Source organism: Eleutherodactylus coqui, chromosome 8 (genome assembly GCF_035609145.1).
Source record: "Eleutherodactylus coqui strain aEleCoq1 chromosome 8, aEleCoq1.hap1, whole genome shotgun sequence".
NCBI classification, from domain to species: Eukaryota; Metazoa; Chordata; class Amphibia; order Anura; family Eleutherodactylidae; genus Eleutherodactylus; species Eleutherodactylus coqui.
Genome location: NC_089844.1, coordinates 146,326,128 through 146,351,930, shown reverse-complemented (window position 1 = coordinate 146,351,930; position 25,803 = coordinate 146,326,128). Strand labels below are relative to the sequence as shown.

General features: G+C 45.6%; 1 protein-coding gene across 1 annotated transcript; it reads right to left on the bottom strand.

The window, feature by feature from the left end:
* Positions 1-21,140, bottom strand: TBL3 (transducin beta like 3). The gene is made up of 22 exons (XM_066576646.1): positions 21,021-21,140; positions 17,145-17,196; positions 16,968-17,063; positions 16,028-16,075; positions 15,470-15,611; positions 12,420-12,504; positions 12,011-12,181; positions 11,847-11,922; positions 11,665-11,761; positions 9,877-10,085; positions 9,653-9,794; positions 7,619-7,677; positions 7,015-7,121; positions 6,592-6,739; positions 6,116-6,346; positions 5,758-5,828; positions 5,516-5,672; positions 4,082-4,140; positions 3,878-3,981; positions 1,942-2,013; positions 496-654; positions 1-405 (listed from the first exon to the last, which is right to left on the bottom strand). The coding sequence occupies exons 1-22, from the start codon at positions 21,050-21,052 to the stop codon at positions 242-244; spliced, it is 2,481 nt and encodes an 826-aa protein (XP_066432743.1). The 5' UTR covers positions 21,053-21,140; the 3' UTR covers positions 1-241.
* Positions 21,141-25,803: the final 4,663 nt, after the last annotated feature.

Genomic DNA, 25,803 nt, shown 5'->3' with positions numbered 1-25,803 from the left:
TAAAACCAGCAACATCTGTAATATATACACTGTATATTCCCAAAAATACACCGCTGTGTGCTCCATTAAAGTTTATGGTAAATGTCTGGAAGAGGCAGACAGCGGCTTCTATAAAACGGACTCAAGTTAAATAAAAACTGGTCATCAAGTGTCCGAGTAACTGGTCCAGAAACCATCACGGCAGAGGATAGGAACTCTCCAGGTAACCCCTATAGTCTCCGCTGAACACCTGATCACCTCCTCAGGTTTTGCCATTCTCTTGCACGGACTGAGTAAACCTGGGAATATGGACAGGCACTTGGTCCTCCTCCTCCATAGGTAGGTCTGTCAGTCGCATGTGCTGCCACATAAAGTCCAAGAACATGGAAGCCTGCAGTAACCTTCCCATCCTCTGCATGTGCCGTTCTGGAAGAAAGGAAGACAACAAGATGTAATGAGAGCAGGTAAGAGGCATTCTGTATGTGTGTGGGGTCCGCAAGGGGTCTGCGTTCTCACCTGTGTAGGGTATGAGCGCCTCAACGCTGCCCTTCAGGCTGCTGTACTGGAGCAAGCTGTCCGGCGTTTCATTCATCAGCAGGATGTTCAATACGCACTGTGCTTCGTGACAGTTGCGCGAGTTCGTGTTCCAGACGCTGCAGTATCCCAGGACAGACTCTAATAGTGGCAAGGAGCAGGCATTACAGAATAATATATCCACGCTGCATCATGTATATACTGCTGTCATACTCTGCATTGCTGTAGCTTGCAAACTAATACCAATGACTCATGTGACAACTAGGAAATTAGTCACTACTCAGGATCACCACCTTCACTCCACTTAAGCCGCACTTCAATGACTCACATCCAGAGCAGAATATGTGGTAAACTTAAGGCCCATTTACATGCAAAGATAATTGTTCAAAAGATAGTTTATGCAAAACAATCGCTCAAAACCTGCTAATGGACACCTTAGTTTGCATATAAATGAGCCTCCAGGACTTGTATGCAAAGAACAGCAGGTAGTCTAGCTGTTCTTTGCATACAATCTGTATTTAGCTCCTTTGTTCTGCCACAGGCTTTCTGCTGAATGCAATGTAATCAGAAGCTCCCGTGGAGAATACAGCACCATGGACAGCAAACACAGCACGTGGGCTGTGTTATCTTCTCTCTGCCTGAACGATGGATTTTAAGCTTACCAAAAAAATCATCGTTCAGCCGAAGAATAAAATATGTAAGCATTTACGCACAGCGATTATTGCTCCAACGATGGCCTTTGAGCGAATATCATTGCGTGTAAATGGGCCTTTAGGAAGTCCGTTTATTATGGCAGCAATAATGGATAACAAAAAATGTAACAAGCCTCACCCTGCTGTTTTTAGTCACTGTGCACACATGTATCCTAGACATCTAGCTACTGATATAGGATGCTCTCCTATCCAACACAGTGGCCTAGCGCCACTATACGTCACAGCACTGACCATCCGCGTATTCAACCGGACGTCAGTCTAGGGGCGTCCTTCGCTGTCAGACTCGTTGGCAGGGCCACAGACTTCAAGCTTTCAGCCTCTTCCCAGCTGCTCCCCCGGGTAGTAGCTCCAACAGTAGCCTTGCTCTGGTTTCAGCAACCAAACTCAATGCGTCAGAAGGTTTTAACTCCTCCAGACACTCCCCCCATACAGCACATAGTGAGGCCTGCTCTCAAGCCCTCTGCAGGCCATTCTGTGTACTGCCTTGCCACACTCACTACAGTATTCTACAGCTGCATACGAGTTGTGTAATGAATGCCAATCAGAGATCAGCGCTCATTTGACTGGCCTTCGCAGATTCAGAATGTGGCAAAGACTAACGATCATTAATGCAAGTGTTTGTTCCCCATACAGTTTACATGGGAAGATGTGCTGCCAGCAATGAGGATTTCTGATGCAGTGTAACAGATATAATTGTCAGATGAACCACATTTACCTTTTTGGTCTTTCCGTAGTCTCAGAATATTCTTCTCCAGGTCATCTTTCCCTTGGGGTTCTTGCAGGATGGCTGGAAGCACAACATAGAATGAGATTTAACCAGGACTATGTAATGTGATGCAGTTTTTTTAAAGGGCCAGTAAACCTAAGGTTAGAAACACTGAAGGTGCTCAAACAAATAACAGCAAAACCAGGCAAATCCAACAATTTTGTCAGGACTGATTGGCTATCTAGCGCGTATTGCATGTGCGGAGTCTTCCCCGACAGTTGACGAATTTCAACATACTCAAACTTTTGTTACCAAAGAAGATAAACAGCCAAAAGAAGTGACTGGCAGCAGCTTATTCCTATCTCCCCATTAAGGACACATGCACAAGCTGAGCAAGCATGTATATATGATAATTTACGGGGAAGGAGAGGACTATGGTCACCTTATTAAAGGGGTATTCCTATATCAGACTTCTATGGCATAGCCACAGGATATTCCAGAAAAGTCTCATAGTTGTGGGTCCCTCCTCTGAGACCTGCACCTATCTTGAGTTAGGGCCACCGCTGCCCCAGGCCACCCTTTATGCTGTTGCCAGGGGTGGTCAGGAGAATGGAAATAGCAGAGTGCACTTCGCTATGCTGATTCCGTAACTCCCTTATAAATCAATGGGAGTTACAGAAAAAAAAGGAGCAAAGCGAGCTTTGCCGTTCCCGTAACTCTGAGAATTACACAATCAGTGAAGCTCAGTCACGTTCAGCGGTTTAAGTCATCCTAGCCGCCTCGCGCAGAGTGCTGTCCCATCTCTGCCATGATTGAATGATACGGGAATGCTCCTTTAAAGGCGGAATGCAGACGGCTGGGTCGGACTCAGTCTGCGAGATTCTCGCAGCGGGAATGGGACCCTGTGCCCCTGCAGTCACCTCCAGCTTACCTGTCCGACGTCTTCGCTTTGCGGATGTGCCGGCTGGCACACAGCCACACATGCGCAGTGCAGAGCTGGCACCGCAGTTTATCGTGCCAGGTTTCCGCAACCAAAATCGCGTCTGTCTGCATCGATTTGCGGAAACCAATGCAAACCTATGACAGCGTTCAACGGTGGAAATTCCGCCCGTGTGCATTCGGCCTAAAAAGGACTTATTCCTGATCAACAGCATAGAGAAGTGATCGGTGGTGGTCTGGCTGCTGGAACCCTCACTTATCACAAGAACAGGGGATCCCTTGTCTTTTTGGATGAATGGAGCGGTAATTGAGCATGTATACCTGCTACTTCATTCATCTCTACAAGACTTCTGAAGCCAATTACAGAGCTGGGCCATCTCAGACATGAGAGAAAAATGAGGTGGCAGCATGCATGCTTGACCACAGCTTCATTAATCCAGCAGGACAATGGGATCCCTAGTCTTGTAAACAGTGGGAGTCCCAGCAGTTAGACTTATGGATAGGAGATAAGTCATAATCTTGGCGATGGGGTACAAGTCATAATCTTGAAACAACCCCTTTAGGAGAAGTCTTATATCAACCACATCCATATATCTAAATGTACCTGGAGATAAAAGGGGGAAAAAAGTTAAAAAAAGGAAGGTGCATGCAGCAAATGTATAAACAACCAATAAAATGATCATGTACATTTGCTGTCCATACCTCCCCTTTGCTTTTGCGCCTGTATAGGACGTACATTTCACACACATTCTAACAATAATGTCCAGTGTCTTTGTTCAAGTGAGTGATCAAGTAGAATGGAGAGCTTTTTGGGTCGTTCAATCCCTCAATTACACAACCTGCTAAACACACTCCAGCCTAGAATGGCTAATAACAGAGAATAATAGATTGCATTCAGTGACCCAAAAATTAAAGGTGATAGAACTGCAGTTTTGGTGCTCTTTCATCTCAGAGCAGGCCTACCCTGGGCAAGGAGAGGGTTAAGTAATGTTACATTACTACCAACCTTTTATAACTCGGAGTACAGTATGAGGTTGGTCTAAGGAGATTGCTAGCCCCAGAGCCTTGAGGAACCTCTTCTCGTGTAGAAGATTTGATAATTCCTGTTGTCTTAAGAGCAAAAGAGATACAAAAAGTGTTATGGAGTCTCAACAGAGGAAAAGCCATTGGTAGACCTGTATATAACAAACAGGGAAATTAGAATACTCACTGTAAGATTTCATTCTCTTGCTTTGCCTGCTCCTCCGCCAGCTCCACCTCTGTGACATCCTGCAGAGAAACCAAATGTGGGTGACCATCTGAGATCTCAAAAACAGAACAGGCCGCAGCCTTAAAGGGGTCGTTCAACTCCTCTCCCATGCTGCCAACAGCGACTACGTAAATTACTTACAATCAGACGACGCACCCATTCTCTAGATGGCAAGGCATCACATGACCTGTGATGTCACCATTTCATCATGACCCAGCGATTTTCCATATACTGATCGCATGGGCTAGCCGTGTATACGGGACATAATCAGTGGCTTTTTTGGTCATGCAGATAGCAGCAGACAAATGATTATACATGCATGTCACTGCTGCGGCCATGTAACCATGACCTTTATTATTGTGTTGTAACAGTTCCTCTCTGTTACAACCTTGAAAAATCTGACAACCCCTTTAAAACATCACGTGATTTGATAATTGAAAAGGGTGCTTGTCAGAACCACGGGCAGCATGAAACCATGACAGCTGCTTGTTCAAACATACATACTGCCGCTCTATTCATTTCAGTGGGACTGCCACAGATAGCCGGGTTCAAGCACTTTGCTATCTCCAGCAGTCCCACTGAAATGAATGCAGTGGCAGTCTGCATGGTTGACCATTGCTCCATTCATGTAGGGACCTTCAGGACACCCATTCTTGTAATCAGTGAGGATCCCAGTGATTAGATAGTTATGCCCCATCGTGTAGACAGGGAATCACTCCTATTGGTTGAACAAGACTTTTAAAGTGACTCTCCGGTTCTGGACAAACAAAGACAGGCGCACTACTTCACTGACTACCTGATGAACACTACTTATTAGTATGCTTCGGTAGTCTAAACTGACCAATCAAAGCAGCCTCTAGTGTCCGTGACTAATCATGCAAACTAACGCACAGTGTGCATCAGGTAGTCCGAGAAGTAGTACAGTCATTTTTGTTTGTCCTGGACTAGAGGGTCACTTTAAGTATGCTTTTACACAGGACTATCTGATGGGCACCAGTTGCCTGACAAGTCGTCCCAGCAACAATAGTTCCTGTGCTTTTACACAGAAACGAGCCTCACTGACTGAATAGAGGAGCGGTAGTGAATGGAGGCAGGGATGGAGATCGGTCCGGCCCACCCGTCTCCATTCACAGTGAACAAGCAGTATTTCATAAGTGAACGACTGCCTGTTTACACAAAATGATACGTCGTTCAGTGTAAATGCAGGCAGAAGCGAACGAAGAACAAGAAGTAAAAAACTTTGCGTTCGTCCTTCAGTCACTGCATGCATTTACACTGAGCGATAATACTTCAGATTCTCGCTGGATCGCGGGAATCCAAGTGATTAAAGCACCTTAAGTATGGAGGATGACTCGCGGATTAATATGGAAAGCAATCAGCAGATCCTCTCCTCACCTTCCACAGAATAATGGTGGAATCTGCTGATCCAGTCACCACAGCACTGTCCAGTTTATTGCCATGAAGCCCCCAGACTTTGTCCTCGTGACCATCCAACGTCTTGATGCACTCATTGGTTTTAATGGTCCAAAGCTTCAGCAGGCCATCGGAACCACTGAATGTGATGAGAAGAACAGGAGGGTAAGCAAATACTACAGATTGGGAGGAACATGATGAATATGAGACAGATCAGGGGGTACCTTGTTAGCAGCTGCTTGCCATGGCTCACAAATATAAGCTTCAGCGCAGAAGCATCGTGACCCTCAAATGTCTGCAGAGGAAATAAGACGTAGTATTATAGGACTGTAGTATAGAGGTGTCCAATGGTTGGATCATATTGGGAATTGTAGTTCTGTATTTAAAGGAGTATAGCACAATTGTATCATCGTCATGGCCAGTGGTCCGATCATATTAGGGGATGTGGTGCTCTATGCATAGAGGATAATAGAACTGTATTACGGTCATGTCCAGTGGTCAGGATATGTTGGGGGTTGTGATACTCTATGTATAGGGTATAACAGAATAGTATCATGGTCATGTACTGAGGTATTGAATTACCTTTAAGCAACTAAAGTCCCGAAGACCCCAGAGTTTGACGGTTCCATCTGCAGATGAAGTGGCTATAACTTGGTCCACGGGTGAGAACTGCACACACCATACGCCTCGCTTGTGTCCTCTTAAGACACCCAAGAGAGATAGGTCAGCCGATGACCAAAGCTTGGCTGTTTTGTCCTGCGACCCAGAGACAATCAGCTTGTCGTTGGGAGATACTGCGACACTGTTAATATCCTGTGTGCCGAGAGGTAAGGAATAACGTTTATATCCAAGGATCACATCTATAAAACCCAATTAAAGCAAGCTGGTATAACCAGTATATAATTATATATGTACAGCTGGTATAGACAATACACCTCCCTGTAAATAGTGGTATGGACCATGTTGGTATAACCTGGGTATCTTCTGTAATAAATATATATAGTATACACACAGGGCCGGTATAAGTTATACATCTGTACACTATGTCGGCCTCTTACCTTATCATGCCCCTTCTCTGTCACGCTAGCGTATAAGCTTTCTAGTTTGGAGGTCTGATGTTTTGATGCTTTGGAGATGGACTCAGGCAGCGTCCAGATCTTTAATGTGAAATCTTGACTTCCACTCACAATAAAGGATGCACTTAACCTAAAAGAAACAGGCAAATGCTAAAGAGGACACTGCAAATTCATTCTATGATGCTCTTCCTGCTGCTGGGGAATGAAGCATCAGAAAGGTTGAATTAACGGGTTGAGCTCTCAGTGAGATAAGTGGAGTCATGTAGGTGTGACCACCGCTTATTTCTAACTTCTACTGAAATAAACGTGCATGCCGAAGCCAAACTGACTGTGCATGTGTATGGGAGAGGCAAAGCGTACTGTAATGCCATATAACAATTCATTAAAGGAAGTGTTTTTATATACCTTGAACATGCTATCGCCCCAATGGCATTGGTGTGACCACCGCCCATGGCCACACAGCGAACCTCTCCAGTGGTTTTATGCATCTTCCAAATCCTGACTGTTCGATCCTATAAGAAGGAGCAAAGACAAAAAAAGTGAGAAATTCAACTTTATCAAAGCACACAGAAATTAAAGGGGTTGTTCAGTTGTAAACTAATGATGCTCAGAATCGACAAGGGTCTGCTGCTTTGGACCAGCAGTTTACCGGGCTGCTGTACTCTGGCACAAAGCAGATTTCTGTATGGTAACATAATATGTTAAGCCTATTTCTCCCCAGAAAGCAAACACCTCTGTTCTCACTGTGAAGTCCTGGCTTAGTATTGCAAACCAAGCTCCCATTGAAATGAAAGAGAGCGCGCCTGTAATACCAAGCCTGGCCACTACAGTAGGAACAGAGCTGTCAACTTTCTACAAAAACCAGCTCAGTGCCCAAGCAAACAGCTGATCGGCGGGGATCCTGACTGATCAGCTGTTTGCTGTGGATAGCCTATCAATATTTTGCAACTAGGCACCCCATTTAAACTACTGAAGCAGGAAATAATTTACATATATTTTTTGTTTCTACCTTGGCACAGCTGGCAAACGTGAAGCCTTTCTTAAACACGTCCAGAGCGAGAACAGTCTCTAAACGGAGAGAGATAATGCAAAAACACACAGTTGTAAAATGTTAGACTCATAGGAACATACATTGCACCTCAGAAATATCGCCATCTCGTGGTTCATGGCAGAATTGCTCATGGTTTATTCAAAAGGTTTTCCCGGGACATAGGTCATCAATAGTTGATCAGCCACTACCGTACACCAGCAGATTTAAGTGACACTGGCGCTCTGACGAGGTTCACAGACACTTCAGTCCATACCAGGCACAGCACCGTATATTGTGTAACGGCTGTGTCCGTTATAGCAGCTCAATCCCATTTGTCTGTATGGGACTGAGCGGCTCTTAGACCATGTGACTCAAAAGCGATATCACATGCCTGGTTACTGCCTTCCATCTGCACCTTCTCCTACGGTCTGTAATCTAACAAGAAGAGGGGACATAGAGATGGGAGTAACATAAGTAAAGGATCAGACTACTCTAGAGTTTGTTTGTAGTCTGTAACCACGGAGACACACAGGCTTGTATAGGAACTGAGTACTCAATAATGCAAGATTTTTTTAACACTATTTACAAGGTTTGTTTTTTTTATTGTAGATGCATTGGGGCAATGCAAAACAATTGGCTGCAGACGTCCATATAACCTTTGTAAAAAGGTAGGTAGTAGAGTAGTTTGCAAGCTGTACGTCATCATGTGATTGCAGTGGGCAATCACTGCCGCATGGTTTGACATCTACAAGAATGGTAGCTCTCGGCTGAAGGCCTCAAGGGGCTGCAGAGATCCCGCTTCGTAATTAAGTACGACAGTGCAGATAAGAATATCGTTGTTGCCCAATCCATCAGATTTCTAAGGGTTCATCCACATGGGTGTATGTGGTTTTGATCACATCAATGCGCAGCAGCGTATTTACGCACCAAAACTGCGCACATTCAATGTGATTTATCAGTTTTTCTCTCCTTTCTGACGCGTTAAATACGCAAAAAACACTGCGCATTTACATGTGCAAAACAGAAAAAGAAAATGCAAGCGGGGCGAATTGATTTAATGTGCAGTGAATACACATGTATCGTGCGTATTTTAATGCGGATTTGCGCATTTCCATGGGTTTAAATGGGCTATTTCGGTGTGTAATACGCACAAAGGTAGGACATGCTGCATTTTTTTCACATAACTGAAAGTCATATGAAAAATATGTGTCTGAAAAACGCAATGCAAATTAATGGGGGTTCAGCACTGCTTCATATGATCGAGTGAGTGAGTAAGCCCTAAGGTCTCATGTCCACGGGGAAAAGAAGAATTAAAATCCACAGCGGATTTTAACTCTTCACCCGCATGCGGGTCCGCACCCCATAGGGATGCATTGACCACCCCTGGGTAGATAAATACCCGTGAATGGTCAATAAAAGTGAATTTAAAAAATCATGGAGCATGAAAAATATGGACATGCTCCATTTTAGTGCGAGGCTCCCGCGGGGACGGCTCCGGCAGGCTTCTATTGAAGCCTATGGAAGCCGTCCGGGTCCGCGGGAGACCCGTGCCTGAATTACACTCACCTGCTCCAGGCGGTACAGATTTTCCTACCTTCACGGCCTGATCTTCCTTCTTCGCGGCCGGATCTTCTTCCTTCGGCCGGGCGGATGTGCCCGGCGCAAATGCGCACGGCACACAGCCGGCGTGCCGAGCACATCCACTGGGCCGAAGAAAGAAGATCCGGCCATGATGGAGAGAAGATCAAGCCGCAAAGAAGGGAAGATCCGGAGCGTGCGGAGAGGTGAGTAATTGTTATTTTAATGCCTCATGTCCGCGGGGCAGGAGGGACCCGCTACAGATTCTCCATGGAGAATCCGTAGCGGGCCTGATTTTCCCCGTGGACATAAGGCCTAAGTGTAGGTAACTAAAAGCTGTCACCAAGTGTAATCACTGCAACCTCTTTCAGCAAATCTTTGCATGCATGACCCTTGCTATATCCAGACAGAAACAAAACATTGGGCACAACATACCCGTGTGACCATACAGGATCTGGCAGTTCGATGTTTCCAGCTCAAAGACTTTCAGCTGGGGACTATTGGTAGCCACAACGATATGGGAATCAGATGGACCCAAGAATTTCACATCCAGAATCTCGTCGTTATATCCTGCAAACTGAGGAGGTGAATATTAATAAGAGGCAGTGAAGGCCATGATTATAGGAACTCGGGACTGGACTGTAGTGTATGGGACTCACCTGCTTCTTCAGATCCAGATTGTGGAGATCATACATGATAATGCTGTGTTCTGCATTCACTGTGATAATCTCTTCTTGATTAGGAAGAAGCAGGCAGTGGGTCAGGCTGTGACCATCCACCTCTTCTTCTGAAGTTTTCTGGCTGGTATGAGGCAATTTCTGTGTGTATAAACACTGTGATGTAGCTGCGTCCCATATCCGCAGTATACCTGGGGAGAAGAAAGTACTCTGACTACTATAGCAGTGTGCAATACATGTCAATCTCCTAGAACTAATCACGCTGTAAATCTGTACATACATTATTTATCCTGTACTGATCCTGAGTTACATCCTGTATAATACTTCAGACATGCACTCACTATTCTGCTGGTGGAGTCACTGTGTACATACATTACTTATCCTGTATTGATCCTGAGTTACATCCTGTATTATACTCCAGAGCTGCACTCACTATTCTGCTGGTGGAGTCACTGTGTACATACATTACTTATCCTGTACTGATCCTGAGTTACATCCTGTATTTTACTGCAGAGCTGCACTCACTATTCTGCTGGTGGGGTCACTGTGTACATACATTACTTATCCTGTACTGATCCTGAGTTACATCCTGTATTATACCCCAGAGCTGCACTCACTATTCTGCTGGTGGAGTCACTGTGTACATACATTACTTATCCTGTACTGCTCCTGATTTACATCCTGTATTATATTCCAGAGCTGTACTCACTATTCTGCTGGTGGAGTCACTGTGTACATACATTACTTATCCTGTACTGATCCTGAGTTACATCCTGTATTATACTCCAGAGCTGCACTCACTATTCTGCTGGTGGAGTCACTGTATACATACATTACTTATCCTGTACTGATCCTGAGTTACATCCTGTATTATACTTCAGAGCTGCACTCACTATTCTGCTAGTGGATTCACTGTGTACATACATACTTATCCTGTACTGATCCTGAGTTACATCCTGTATTATACTTCAGAGCTGCATTCACTATTCTGCTGATGGAGTCACTCTGTACATACATTACTTATCCTGTACTGATCCTGAGTTACATCCTGTATTATACTCCAGAGCTGCACTCACTATTCTGCTGGTGGAGTCACGGTGTACATACATTACTTATCCTGTACTGATCCTGAGTTACATCCTGTATTATACTACAGAGCTGCACTCACTATTCTGCTGGTTGAGTCACTGTGTACATACATTACTTATCCTGTACTGATCCTGAGTTACATCCTGTATTATACTCCAGAGCTGCACTCACTATTCTGCTGGTGGAGTCACTGTGTACACACATTACTTATCCTGTACTGACCCTGAGTTACATCCTGTATTATACTCCAGAGCTGCACTCACTATTCTGTTGGTGGAGTCACTGTGTACATACATTACTTATCCTGTACCGATCCTGTGTACATCCTGTATTATACTGCAGAGCTGCACTCACTATTCTGCTGGTGGAGACCCTGTGTACATACATTACTTATCCTACACTGATCCTGAGTTATAGGATGTTAATACAGGATGTAACTCAGGAGAAGTAGAATAATGTATATACATACTGAATCAACCAGCAGAATAGTGAGTACAGCTCTGGAGCATTATGCGGATGTAACTGATATCAGAGCTAGTCTTTCAAGATGCGTTGGTCGATGGGGTTTGAGAATCAAGGACCACATATTATTAACGCACATTGACCTTGTAAGTTTTTTTTTTTAAACCATGTGATCTTTTTAAGTCTATGCCCAACTTCAGTGGTATCACCCGGTCTCACCTTTACTGCCAGCTGTAATGAAAAGGAAAGATTTCAGGTTTTTATCTCTGCCAATGAGATTGGAGGATTTGGGGAGAAGGAGCACAACTTCCACACTCTGCAAGAACAAAAGAAAATGTATGTATCCAATATGCCTAATGCCCATTATTACAATAGCAGCACAGCGCAGGCGGCTCACTGACCTCATACACTGGAACCGTCCTCTTGGGAGTATTGGTCACCAGATCCCACACGGTACAGATCTTATCCCGGCCTGAGCTGCAAACCAGATGGCACATTACTACAACACAAGTCCATCAATCCAGCAATTAAGACTACAAGATTCTTCTTGACTGAAATCTCTTACCTGATCATGGTGTCTCCATCAGGAGAGAAGCAGAGAGAGGTGACGGCGCTGTAGTGAGTCTCCAAAATACACAGGCACTTGCTAGATGTCAGACTCCAGATCCGGATCTTATAATCCATGGAGGAAGAGAAGAGCTGCAGCCGGGACATGTCAGGATGGAACTGCACCAGACTAGAAAGGGAGGAGATGGATGGTAAGACGTGCTTGAATGGGACTAAGCTGCAATACCAGACGCAGTCCAAGAGTGGCGTCGTTTCTAGTAGACAACATGCATATTTTTCTAATCTCATACAATTCCTCTATGAATTGCATAACCTAATAGACAGACTCACTACTACTGCAATAGCGAAGAGGTGGCACATATAACAAAACTATTAGCCAATGGCAGTGTGCCCAAAGTATGACTTACTGGACCACACCAGAGGATCCCTTCAGGTTGTGAGTACAGTACTGCTTGAGCACATCCCAGATCTTGATAGTGCTGTCACAGCCTCCTACGGGTAAGAGAACCAAAATACAATACAGTTATTCATAAAGATATGGATGCCTAGCATCAGTAGGTCACCAACTCGGCAGACAAATACATAATGATTAGAGATGAGCGAGCGTACTCACTAAGGCAAGCTACTCGAGCGAGTATTGCCTTATGCGAGTACCTGCCCGCTCGTCTCAAAAGTGTCGGGTGCCGGCGGGGGAGCGATCTCTCTCTCTCACTCTCTTCCTCCGCTCACTCCCGCAACTCACCGCTCTCCCCCACCGGCACCCGAATCTTTTGAGACGAGCGAGCAGGTACTCGCATAAGGCACTACTCGCTCGAGTAGCTTGCCTTAGTGAGTACGCTCGCTCATCTCTAATAATGATAGTAATAAGCACAAAACCAAGTACTCTCCACAGTTTAACCTCTTTAGTGGCACGCCCAGAAAATCTCCAGGGCTTGCTGCACTGACCATGCATTTAAGCCCTGGAAGATTTCCGTGGACAGCTCTAGTGCTGAAATGTGCAGAGCACTGAGCTGTCATCTGAAATCTTCTGGGGTTTTTATTGCATACTCAGCGCAGCAAGCCCCGGAGATTTCCCTGGCATGACATGGTAATAATAAACCAGCCACTGAAGGCGTTACAGGTGGCTTTTACACAGGACAAATGTCATCCAGTCTCTCGATTAGACAACTATTGCTTACATTAAACACAATCACCAACCGGGTGACCAGCAAGAGGTCGTTCGCTAGTTGCTTTGTTTCAGCTCACCTAGAAATAGTTACTGGTTGATTATCGCCTGGTGTAACTAGGTAATTGTTGTCTTTCATCAACTAGTCAACTGTGCAGGGAGGTGTGCTCCTCCCACAGTATGCCGATTGGCTCCCACCTGAACATTTTGCCCTCTGACTGAAAGCTCATTAGTTCACGAAAGCACAAATACATGGGAGTGATCATCAACGGCTAGTTTTGGTCCAGCGAGAGACTGCAGCAACTGTTCACTCGTAGACTGCTTGTCTGTATTTATGTGCGTTAAATCAGGGGTCCCCAACTCCAGTCCTCAGGGACCACCAATAGGTCATGTTTTTAGGATATCCTATAGTAAGAACACCTATGGCAATGTCTAAGGCACCGACAATAATTACATCACTTGTGCAATACTGAGGAAATCCTGAAAACATGACCTGTTGGCGGTCCCTGAGGACTGGAGTTCGGGAACACTGCGTTAAATGGACTTGCCAACCAATGGGTGTCTGTTCAGGCAGAAAACCAAAATCAAAACTCTGCAATGTGAAAGCTCTGCTCTTAGGTTACATGTCTGACAGAGTGGTGGAGCTAGCACACATACAGAAACCAAGAAGGTTTCCACATAAATCTGGTTTTTACTTTGTGAGTGAAAGGAGAAGAAAAGGCACACTGCTGATAATAATCAGAGGTTTTCCCATAACCAACATTTATCACCTATCCACAGGTAAGGTGATAAACGTTTGATCGCTCCTGCTCCTCCTCACTGCATGACCACAGTCAAATGTATGCCCCTATTACGCAGGACGATTCTCGTGTGCCCGAGCGAACACGCTAGTGACGTCATCACCCACTCGGGTAGCACGCTTAGACTGCAAGGATTCTCGCTGAGAATTGTGCAGTTCTCGTTCGCTGATTGTTGAGCGTTTCGCATTCCTATAAACTGCCCGACTAGTGAACGAGCGGGCGCCGATTTTTATACCGGCTGAAACTGAGCGACAAGTGAGACCCTCACAATTCTTCTTTGCTGCTGGCTGCGTTTAACCTCTTAAGGACCAAGCTGTTTTGTACCTTAAGGACCAGACACTTTTTAGGGATTTTATCCATGTGGCGGTTTTACTGCTCCATTTTTTTTTCCTTTAGCTACCAAAATTATTTTGCTGCGTTTTTTTTTCTGTGACATAAAGGGCTATTTTTTTAATATCTTTTTCACTGACTTTTTTTCCAGTTTTTTAGTTTTATTGGGGGTAAAAAGCTAAAAAAAAAAAAAAAACAAAAAACAAAAACATTTTTTTAAACATTTATAATTTTTTTAAAAATTATTTTTATATTTACACTAAAATAAAGTATTGGAATGGGTTCCTCTATTTATTTTGGACGTTTTGATATATAGTATGTATGGTTTTGGTTTACAGGGCGCATACGGCAACGGTTTTTGTTGGCGTCTGCTTTGTGTCTTCTTTCTTATGTATGTATTGTTGTTTTATTCTGTTATTTTGTTTTACTTATTTATGTAATTATGTTTTTTTACTATCTATGTCCCCCATGACGTCATATAAGATCTCTGGGGGACATTCACATTTTTTTTCCTTTATTTGACACTTTCCCACTGTAGCTGGGGCGTCCATAGGAGCCCTAGTTACAGGGGAAAGCAACCCCTGTGGTGACAGTCACCTGCAGAGCTGCCAGGGTCTAGTCTGACCCTCCAGCTCTGCAGTAGCAGGGAATCCTGGGAGGTCACATGATCCCCCGAGGCTCCCGTAGTGAAAGTACATGTTACTTTCACTTTCCCCATACAGTGCTCATTGAGCACTGTATATCGGGGAAGCAGAAGGCATGAAGGGTTAAAAACCCCTCCTGCCTTCTGTTCTGGGTTATCAGCTGTCACTAACAGCTGATAACCCATTCCTGCCTCTGACTGATTGCAGAGCAGGAGACTTAAAGCACCGCCGTATTTTTACTATCGGCGGTGCTCTAAGCCCAGGACCAGCCGCCGTAAATTTACTGTGGCTGTTCCTAAACGGGTTAAACTGAATGATTCAATTTCACACGTTTGAACAATTTTCTGAACCATAATCGTTCAGTCTAAACGCAGCGTAAGTCTGAATATAGCGGTGGTCACGCACACACCCTGCTGCCGCGCCATTTAATGTCTGTGAGGCAGACAAACAACTAAACACTCAGGTGTCCAAACTTTTAATCAAGCGGCACTGCGCGTTCTCAGTCACCAGCGTCTCACCTGTAGCCAGCAAGTTAGAGGTAGGGTCGAAGGTCATGCTGGAGACCGGCGCAGTGTGGATGGCTTTCCATGTCCGAGTGCATGTGCCGTCCTGCCACTGCCATTGCTTTAGTAGCAGGGCACGGCTGCTGGTTACCAGGATCTGCAGGAAAAATACAAAAACTTAAAGGGCACGTCCACTTTGCTTCAATACATCGAACATAAAAAGAAAGCAACCTTGTGGATAGTCTTAGGGAGGTCTCACCGTCGTGTGTCTACAGCTCTTATGTAGGCCTGTGTCTATGGCTACAGACTCCACAGCAATCCTGTAGTCAGGCAGTACCTGCTCTTCTACTGTCTGTAGACTACCAAGAGGAGGAAGGAGTGAAGTAACACATGACTGCAGTGTTTGTTTGTAGTCTGTAGCCACAGAGACACATAGGTCTGCGCAGGAGCTGCAAACACAATACGGAACATTTTTCATCAAAATTATTTGCAAAATTACTGCATTTTAGATATATTTAAGCAATAAAAAGCAGCAACTCATCGGATCGAGGCTCCTGGATATTATATATTTACCTCGTCATTGGGGCTGAGTACAAAACACGTGATGCCCTCCTGATCATCCTAGAAGAAAGGGAGAACACTTAGTTTTTAGAAAGGTTGTACAGGATAGTACAATAGCACCCCCTGGAGGATGGAATCAGACAGGGGCACAAGCCATGGGGCCATGGACTAACACCATGACCTGGTGTACAACTACACAGAAGACTCCATTATACAACACAGATAAGTCTCTCCACCTCCAGGAGGCGCTCTTGCACCACTGCCTTGCTGACCCGCAAAGCCCAAATATTAAAGGAGTTTTCGAGGGAGAATACTACTGATGACCTATCCTCAGGATAGGTCATCAATAGTTGATCAGCTGGGGTCCGTCGCTCGGGACCCCAACCGATCAGCTGAGTGGGTGCATGCTGTCAGCGCCACGAATACACAGAGGTCGGAGTGGAACGCTCTGTGCCGACCTCCGTATAGTGGCCGGCGCTTGTAACTGCAGGCACGGCTTGCGTTGATTTCAATGAGTGTTGCGTCTTCAGGTACAAGCACCGGCCACTACACAGAGGTCAGAACGGAGACTTCCGCTCTGTGTATTTACGGCGCTGACAGCATGCGCCCGCTAAGCTGATTGGTCGGGGTCCCGAGCGACGGACCTCAGACGATCAGCTATTGATGACCTATCCTGAGAATAGGTCATCAGTAGTATTTCCCTAGAAAACCCCTTTAAGGTGGGTTTACATGGACAGATGATTGCTGGCATAGGGATAAACGATCGTTGATGTTTGTCTGTATACAGACAGCATTTGTTGGCAGCTCACCCCCTTTTACATGAGATGTGCTGCAGACAAGTGAACATTTTTTAGGAGCACATAGAAGATCCAATCAGTAAATGAATGAGGCTGACCGTGGGCAAACACTTCTGCCTATCATTGGCCTCTGTCAAAGGGCTTTACGTCCTTACCGGTTCTATAGTGCGAGCGATGGCGCCGGTGGCGATCTCTAGGACGTTCAGCTTGTTACCACATATACATAAGAGATGAGTCCCGTCCTTATTGATCTGTCAGGAGAAAAAGAATCATCATCCGGTGCAGGCAGCGTCTGACATCATACAAGTACATGTAGAGAATCCAGTGAATACCTGAACTTTTCCTCCTCTGTAGAAGGGCTCAAATTTTCTCTCCACGGCATAACTAGAAAATACAGATAATGGGTTATGGTAAATCCACCTCAAACCTGTGCGATATTAGTAGGACCCCCACCAGTCTGGTCATCAGGACCCCAGTGATCCCAAGAATGAGCACATGATAGGAGATACAGAAGAGGGACTGAATCAGAGGGAAGCAGACAGTCGGACCTACAGATCAGGCACTGACGTCACGTCCTGTAGGCTCTTTCACACACAGTTGTTTTTTGGAGTTTTAATGCAATGTGTGGTCTTTATGAAATTCTTCTTTGGCTCGTGCAATTCCTTGCTGTGATTTTCATTAGCATGGGGCCTAGCGTTAGGGGCTACAGCTGCACATGGCCTGTCACATTTAGTATAACCCTCCAGCTCAGATCTGCTGTAGGTTTCCATCCGGCGAGGAAGGTGCCAAAAGATGAAAAAATAAATTAAGAGGCTTTCACCTTCACTGTCTGTGAGCTGAGCCGGTCACCCTTTGTACGCAGCTGTATTGCATATAACCACGCAGGCGTTCATGCATGGTACAGGTTTTTTTTTTCCCCCCGCGCTTAGCGATGGCGCGGGTACCCGCAGCTCGTACTCAATTTAATTGCGTATGGGCTGCAGGAATATCCGCGACCATATAGCACAATTCTTACCTGCAACGTGAGGGAAAATTCAAAACTACATGCCTTTCAATGTCCGCAGATTGTTCGCGCACGCCGATCGCAGAGTCCGCAATACAAATCTGGGCATGTGAGAGCAACCTTAGGGTGGTGTATAGAACGAGGATCTCTAAGTGCATGCGCCTCAGTGTATGTAGTGCGTTTAGGATTTTAATATAGACTTAAGAGGAACACCATGAAAAACAGCACAAAAAACTGAGTTTTAGAACAATAGAACAAGAAAAAAAAAAAAAAGAGAAAATAAAAAACAGATTAGGCGTTAGATTCCCTTTAAAGCGACCCTGCGATTTCTAGACAAAATTCGTACTCGGGTCCAGGGTAAGAGGGGATATATGATCCGCTGATTCTGGACCCAGCCTCCAGCCGTCCAAGATGGCCACTGCAATTTTCTTACTACCTGATGAACACTTCATAGATGAAGCCTGGCCTTCCCTCCCGTCGCTGTGTGAGGACATTAGCGCTCCTAGTGCTGAAGCCTTGCACACGCCAGGCACTCCTTCTGGCGTGTCTTTTCGATTCAAGATGGCGCATATGCATACAGGCTGCGGTTTTCAGCCATGCTCTGTGTTCTGCAGATGTAGCAGATTTACGTCAACTGACAAAATTAAATCTGCGCTGTGATTGGTTGCTACGGGCAAGTAGGAAAATTTATATTTTAAATTGCCATCATAAATCAGCCCCATTAAGGCCGCCTGCACACGGGCAGATTTTTGCTGCGGAACCCGGAGTGGGCATTTGCACCGCAGATCCGCAGCAAATACCACTCATGGCATGCTATGGGAAAACAATATTCCTGCACATTTGCGGAAACCAAGTGCGGTTAGCGCAAGTGAAGGAAACAAATCGCAGCATGCTCTATTTTTGCATGGGCGGCTTCCATTGAAGTCAATGGAAGTCGTCCGACCCACGACCCGTCCAGCGCTGCATTGATCGGCTAAGCAGAGATTGAAGAACCAATCAACAGTGAGCACGTTGTGGAGGCGGGATTTATGAATTGGCCAATCAATGACGCGGCTCAGTCAATTCTTAAATCCCGCCTCCACAACATGCTGGCTGTTGGTTTGTTCTTCGACATCTGCTCAGCCAATCACAGCCCTCGCATTGGTTCATTGAGCGCTGCATTGATTGGCTGAGAAGCACTAGATGAACCAATCGGAGCCATCGCTTCCTGGAGGCGGGATTTATGAGTCTTGCAACCAGGAAGTGATCTTCTGTGGGTGAATGCAGACAGCACGGCGAAGCTCTGGACAGCAACAGGAGGACCCGGACTGCACCTGCTAGGCAAGAATGCCCCCCCCCCAGGGAATACACCTAGGGCTTATTTTCGGGTAATTTGCAATAAAATCATGAGCAGCAGCGATGCACGATTTTACACAAGAAAACAGCTTGTGGGAGCAAAGCAGCGATATTGCCGTGATTTTGTAGCGCCCATGTGAAAGAGGCCTTAACCCCTTTCCTCCCCGTGACGTAAGGGTACGTCATGGGAGCGGGGTACTTCCCGCAAAATGACGTACCCTTACGTCATAGGGAGACCGCAAGATTATGACAGATCTCGCGCTATCCCGCAGCGGGAGCCGGCTGTCAGTCATAGCCGGCCTCCTGCTGCAGCAGCAGGGGTGCATCAGAGATGCGCCCCCCGCGGTTAACCCCTTCCCTGCCGTGATCTATGTAGATTGTGGCATGGGAAGGGTTCACAGAGGGAGCACGCGTCGATGGAAAAGTAAAAAAGTTGTGGCTTTTGAAAAATGGAGATGAAAATCCGCCAAAAATTGTTGCGTCCTAGGGCCCAAAATTGGCCATGTCCTTAAGGGGTTAAGCATTGCTTCAAAAAAAAAAAACAACAGCAAAAAAACGCCTGACATATAGGGCCATTCCGGCCACTGCATTACGCACTTTAAAAAAAAAAATGCACATAGCCAAGAAAATCACGCAAGATTTGTACATTGTGTGACGTACAAATCTCGCACAAATACGAACCCCTTTTGGGGTCATACACACAAGCGGTTTTTTTGGCATTGCGGCGTGGGAACGCCTCACATCGCCCATTCCTTTCGATTGGGCGGCCACAGCATTGCACGGCTGGCGAGGTGCATGTGACTGTGATGGGAGGTTTACCAGTGAAACAAAAGGGAAGCCCTCGCAAACAAGCTGCGGTGGAGGATCGCTACTTCCCCAAAGTGATGAGAGATGGTTTTAACACTAGCGCCTGGCATCTGCTGGGACATCGCATGTCGGCGAGCGCCATATTGGGAATAGTTCCATACCTGATATTGTACTCGCCCGCGTGAAAGCAGCCTTATCGTAGTGTGGTGGTGAAATATACCTCCGATTGCTGCGTATTCGTAAAAAACACGCGCCAGCTAAATAGGCTCATCTGAGTGAGACTTATACCAGATTCTGCTGGGCAGTTCACCCTGTGCAGCGCACCGTGTCACACCACAACGCCGTAACGCAATTTGCTGCGGCTTTCGTGCTGCGAATTTCTGATAGATCTGCTGCAAGAAATGTACCGCAGACCTGCCATTCGCGGCCGTACCCTCAGGCCCTGCTCGTACGGTAGATCTTGGAGTACATCTTCTCCAGGCGCAAATTTCTAATCCCCCCCCCAAAATGTCACATCTTGCCATGGAATCCACTCCAGGTTTTCAGCACACACACATTAGACCCATCGAGTCACACTAATTCCTGTGTGTATCCATAGCAACCAATGTGCAAATCCGATCACAGAGCGGAATTGGCGCGGTTTCTGCGCCAAATCCCCTCTCATTGCTCTCACTGGGAATCTATGCCGCTGTCTATACGGTAATGATTTTTTTAAATCACACAGATTTCAAAACCCCATCGTTTCCATGCAAAATCCCGCACATGGATTGGCCCTTTGAAAAGGGCTATTACCACTCAAGGAACCACAGCTCTACATCTGCCAGCAGGACGGGATTCACCGCTGCAGGTAAACATGGATGTCCCCCATTCACTGACAGCAAGCACAGATCTTGCCACATGGTGAAAGTTTGATAAGTTATAATAAGTTGTAAAGCTTTATATAAGGTCTGAGTTATTGCTAGGTATAACAATGATATCAGCTGTCATGGTACAGCTGAGACTTGTAGTCCCCCTTATACTCCGGCTACTAGAAGGAGGTGACAACGATCATTCCTCTCCTTACTTGGTCTTGAACTGCTCAGCGGAAGCCGCCATGCTCTTCTATCCCTTCCTCAGCACCATACAGTCAGTCGGCACACACGAGGATAGAAACATCACATGCGTTCCGTCTGGCACAGGGCACTTCCGGCGCATGCATTCTACGTCACACCGGGTGCAGGAAGTGCTGCAGCCGCCATCTTACTGCACCTAAAAGAAAGCTTAACCCCTTCAGTACACGATCTATACTAAGTCCATAGGACGCAACGATCTATTTGGGATTTTCTTCTCCACATTTCACAAAGCCGCAATTTTTTTCGGTTTTTTTTTTTTTTTTTTTTAGTTTTTATTGGTACGGTATTTGGTTATGTATAAGGTTTTGTAAAACTTTTATTATTTTTTTGGAGGACCAGTAAAGAAAAAAAACATTAAATTTGCTACCGTTTTTTTCCATTTACAGCATGGATCATGCAGCAGAAGTAACATGCTAATTATTTTTCAGCGGGCCGCTACGATTACGCTAATACCAAAATTAATTTTAGGTTTTTAGATTTCCACACTATAAAAACCCTTTTAGGAAATTTTTTTTTTTTTACGTCTTTGCATTAAAAGTCCCATAAGCTTATTTTTCCATGGCCGGAGCTCTGTTAGGGCTTGTTTCTTGCGTGACAGCGGTAGTTTTTATTAGTATTATTTTGGGGTACACACGGCTTTTCTTATCACTTTCATTGCATTTTTTGGGAGGCATAATGAACAAAATAAGCATTTTGCCTGAGTTTTTTTTACATTTTTTCTTTTAAGCTTTTTGCCATATAATATAAATAGTGAGTTCAATTTATTGTACGGGTTGTTATGGATGCGATAATACCAATTACGTGGGCTTTAATTTTTTTTTTTTATAGAAATCGAAAGGGCACAAAAAGTAACTTTTTTTTTTGCACTATTTTTATTTCTTTGCATTTTTGTATGTTCCTGTGGGGAAATTGAACCATAGCAACTATGATCGCTATAATAATGCAGTGCAGTACTTCTGTACTGCAATACCTTATCACTAGAGATGAGTGAGCATACTCGCTAAGGACAATTACTTGATCGAGCATTGCCCTTAGTGAATACCTGCCCGCTCGGAAGAAAAGGTTTAGCTGCCGGTGCGGGTGAGCGGTGAGTTGCGGCAGTGAGCAGGCGGGAGCGAGAGGGAGAGAGGGATCTCCCCTCCGTTCCTCCCTGCTCTCCCCCGCCGCTCCCCGCCCGCCGCCGGTAGCCGAATCTTTTCTTCTGAGCGGGCAGGTATTTGCTAAAAGCGATGCTCGATCGAGTAATTGCCCTTAGCGAGTATGCTCACTCATCTCTACTTATCACTTACAATAGCGATCATAGGCCATAGCATGCTGGACCACAGCTTCCGCCATCCTGTTGCCGTGGCAACCCATCAGCCTTCTGCAATTACATGGTGGAGGGCCGATGACGTCACAGAGGGATGGCGCTCCCTCTGTGAACCCTTTACATGCCGCGATGTACATTGATTGTTAACAGTGTAGTTTTGCCTCGGCTGGGGTGCCTCAGGGTCAGTACTATGGAAGCGGTTAAATAGCAGTTTGTTCTTGCACCCTTAGGTCATTCTAGAAGGCTGCACTCTATCTAAAGGGATAAACATTGCTATGGAAAATCCGTAACAATCCCCTGGAAGTTCCTCGGGTTTTCCAGGTAGGGGTAGTGTGCCGCATGTTCGTCAGTCGCTCTGGAAAACCGTGCATGTTCCAAGTGCAGCTTTTACAAGTGAAACATGTTGAAAGCAGTGTTTTATTTGTAAAAACCATGATTGCACTTTTGTTGAGTGGTAACAGGAGACTAACATTCTGTGGAAACCCAGCCTTAAAGGGATTGGAACTAATGATGGTCTATCCTCAGGCTAAGTTATCAATAGTAAATTGGCAGGGGCCCTCTGATGATCAGCTGTTTGTAGAGCCACAGCACTGGTTTACTGAACTGAATTTAGCAGGAAGCAGACAGCTCCGTTCCCACTGCAGTGGCCAGCTTTGGTATTGCAGGTCAAGTTCCCATTGAAATGAACCTGACAATCCCTTTATAGGAGCAGAGAGCTGTGTAGCACCCTAGAGCTTTGGGGTGTATTTTGGTTTGGTATCTGGGTCAAAATCCACTTACAATCATCACTGTCTTCACACTGCCGATTTTTCTGACATGGATTCTAAATCCGAGTGAAGGAAAAGAAAAAGCGATGTCACTTGTTGACTTGGATGCGCAATGGAAATTGTCCACAGAAGGCTGACTCCATATGTGGATCTACAGCAAAATCCGCCATGTGAACACACCCTTAGGCCTCCTGCACACTGCAGAGCCAGATTCCACATGTAGAATCCCGCAGCGGAATTCGGCTCTGGCAGCAGCATCGTCCGCGCATACCTGCTCTGTCGCCAGAGAATCTGTACTGCAGATGGACCCGATGGCTCACTGTCGCACATGCGCAATACAGATTTTTTCCCCCACTTGTTTATCCCCCACGCCGTCACTATGTGACAACGCAGAATCCGCGACCTGTCCGCATTGTTCATTGCGGACAAGCTGCGGGTCGGACATCTTCCATTGACTTTAATGGAAGCTGTCCGTGTGTAATTCACACAAAAATGGAGCATGCTGGGATTTTTCCTTCCGCGAGTAGAAATTGCAATTGATTTCCGCTCGTGTGTATGAACAGCGGATCTCCATAGTAAGTAATGGGCGGTATTTGCTGCGGACGCTGACTGCGGATTCCGCAGCAATTATCCGTCCGTGAACAGGAGCCCTTATGGTATGCTCTTACATCGAAATTCACTGCAACATTTTCCTTGTGAATCCTGCCTCTAAACACTGCGGTAAAATCCACGTTTTTCTACTACGGTTTTTGCCACAGATACATGGATGTAGCCCAGTTAATGGGCGAAATCTGCCTGCAGAACACCGACGCGTTTCTCCACATGCAGACTTTTCCCTGTCATTGGGAAAAATGTTATTTCTTGACTCGAAAACTCATGGAAACGTGATTTTCTGCATTGGAATTCCACGCGTAGATTGTTCCATCGACATGGCAAATTCCGGGTGGGGATTCCGCTCAGAAAACCACAAATTTTGATACAATTAATATAAATCCAGATGTGCCAAAAAAGTCCAACACTGAAAAATGTGCACAAAAATTTGCACGTCTAAGGTGGATTTGCCGCAGAATAATTGCGGATCTGCTAAGGGTGACATGGACTGCATGTGAACTTTGGTGCCGACTTGTTTGTGAGGAACTTTGCTGCCACATCTGAAGCCACCAGAGGCATAACGAGAAGCCGTGAGCGCCAATTTAAAATCCTTGATACCATAACCGAGGTACGACCGCTGTCTCTACAACCTCTATAGCTACGCCCCGAGGTTCACTGTGGTTGGCACGTCTGTATGGGCACTGCTAGGACATTGGAAGTATTTTATGGGCACTGACAGGCTCATCTTTTTGATTTTCCACAAGTTTGTGGGGATAAGTATACCGTAAATAGCCGTCTGTGGATGTGATCTGTGGTTGCACAGGGCGCTTCACCAGTAAATGTCCATAAGGGTCTGGTTACTCAGAACTTACATCCTGATCCCAAATTTGGTGCATCTATTGGATGTAGCTGCAGTCCCTAGTTTATTTATTGGGTAGTATTATTTGGGCATTGTGTGGAATGTCTATTTCTATGCTGCATAATGGGACATCATTGGGGGTCATCAATAGAAAGTACAGCTACCAGCCCTGTCAGCATTCATCAATTGTGCTGTGCCTATCTCAGAGCTTCGTAGTTGACTGTACTATTCTGTCAAGCACAAATGCTGGAAAGAAACTTGCTCAAATGGAAACCAAAGCTCTATTTTAGTAATGAAAGCCTCTGGTTCCATTCTGGCTTCTGTCCGGGTGCCATTTCCAGCTATCCAGGTGCAACCCTGCTGTGAAAGTATTGAATTATATTTTACACAGTAGTGTCGCATGCACAGCAAGAAGTATGTGAGCAACATACTCATTGTAAAAAGACACATGCAGCTTTGTTATAATTAATCTTTGTAATATTTTGCTAAGAGAGAAGTATCACACATGCTGTAGACTTTGAATTGTTTACCTTGTGGGGGAAGCCATACTATATAACCTCTTGTATTGAAATAATAAAACAGAAGAGCTTGGAAGCTTGGAAACATCACTTGACTGTTTCTCATTGTATTCTTTTCTGGTGTATTGAATAATAATTAGATAAGGCTACAATACCCCTTGAGTATCACCTAAATGAAGTGATTACTTCAACACCTGGGATGGAAAGATTGGGTGCACAATGTAACACAGTGTGAACCCAGCCTCAGGGTGCATTCAGATGACCGTATATCGGCTGGGTTTACATGCCCAGCCGATATACGGCATCTCTCTCTGCAGGGGGAGGAGGCTGGAAGAGTCGGGAGCAGTGCTCTGAGCTCCCACCCCTCTGCACTATTTGCAATGAGAGGAGGCGAAGCGGGGCTAAGGGTTTGGGGGTTGGCTCCGCCCCCATCCCGCCTCTCCTTGTTGAAAATAGTGCAGGGGGGTGGAGAGGAGGCAGAGAGGGGGCGGGAGCTCAGAGCACTGCTCCCAGCTCGGCTCTTCCAGTCTCCTCCCCCAGCAGAGAGGGACGCCGTATATCGGCCGGCGTGACAACCCAGCCGATATACGGTCCTCTGAATGCACCCTCACGCTGCTGTCTCATCTTACATGTTTGGCAAGTTTTTGTGATCACGGAAAATCACCATAAACGCGCTTATCTACTGTGTAT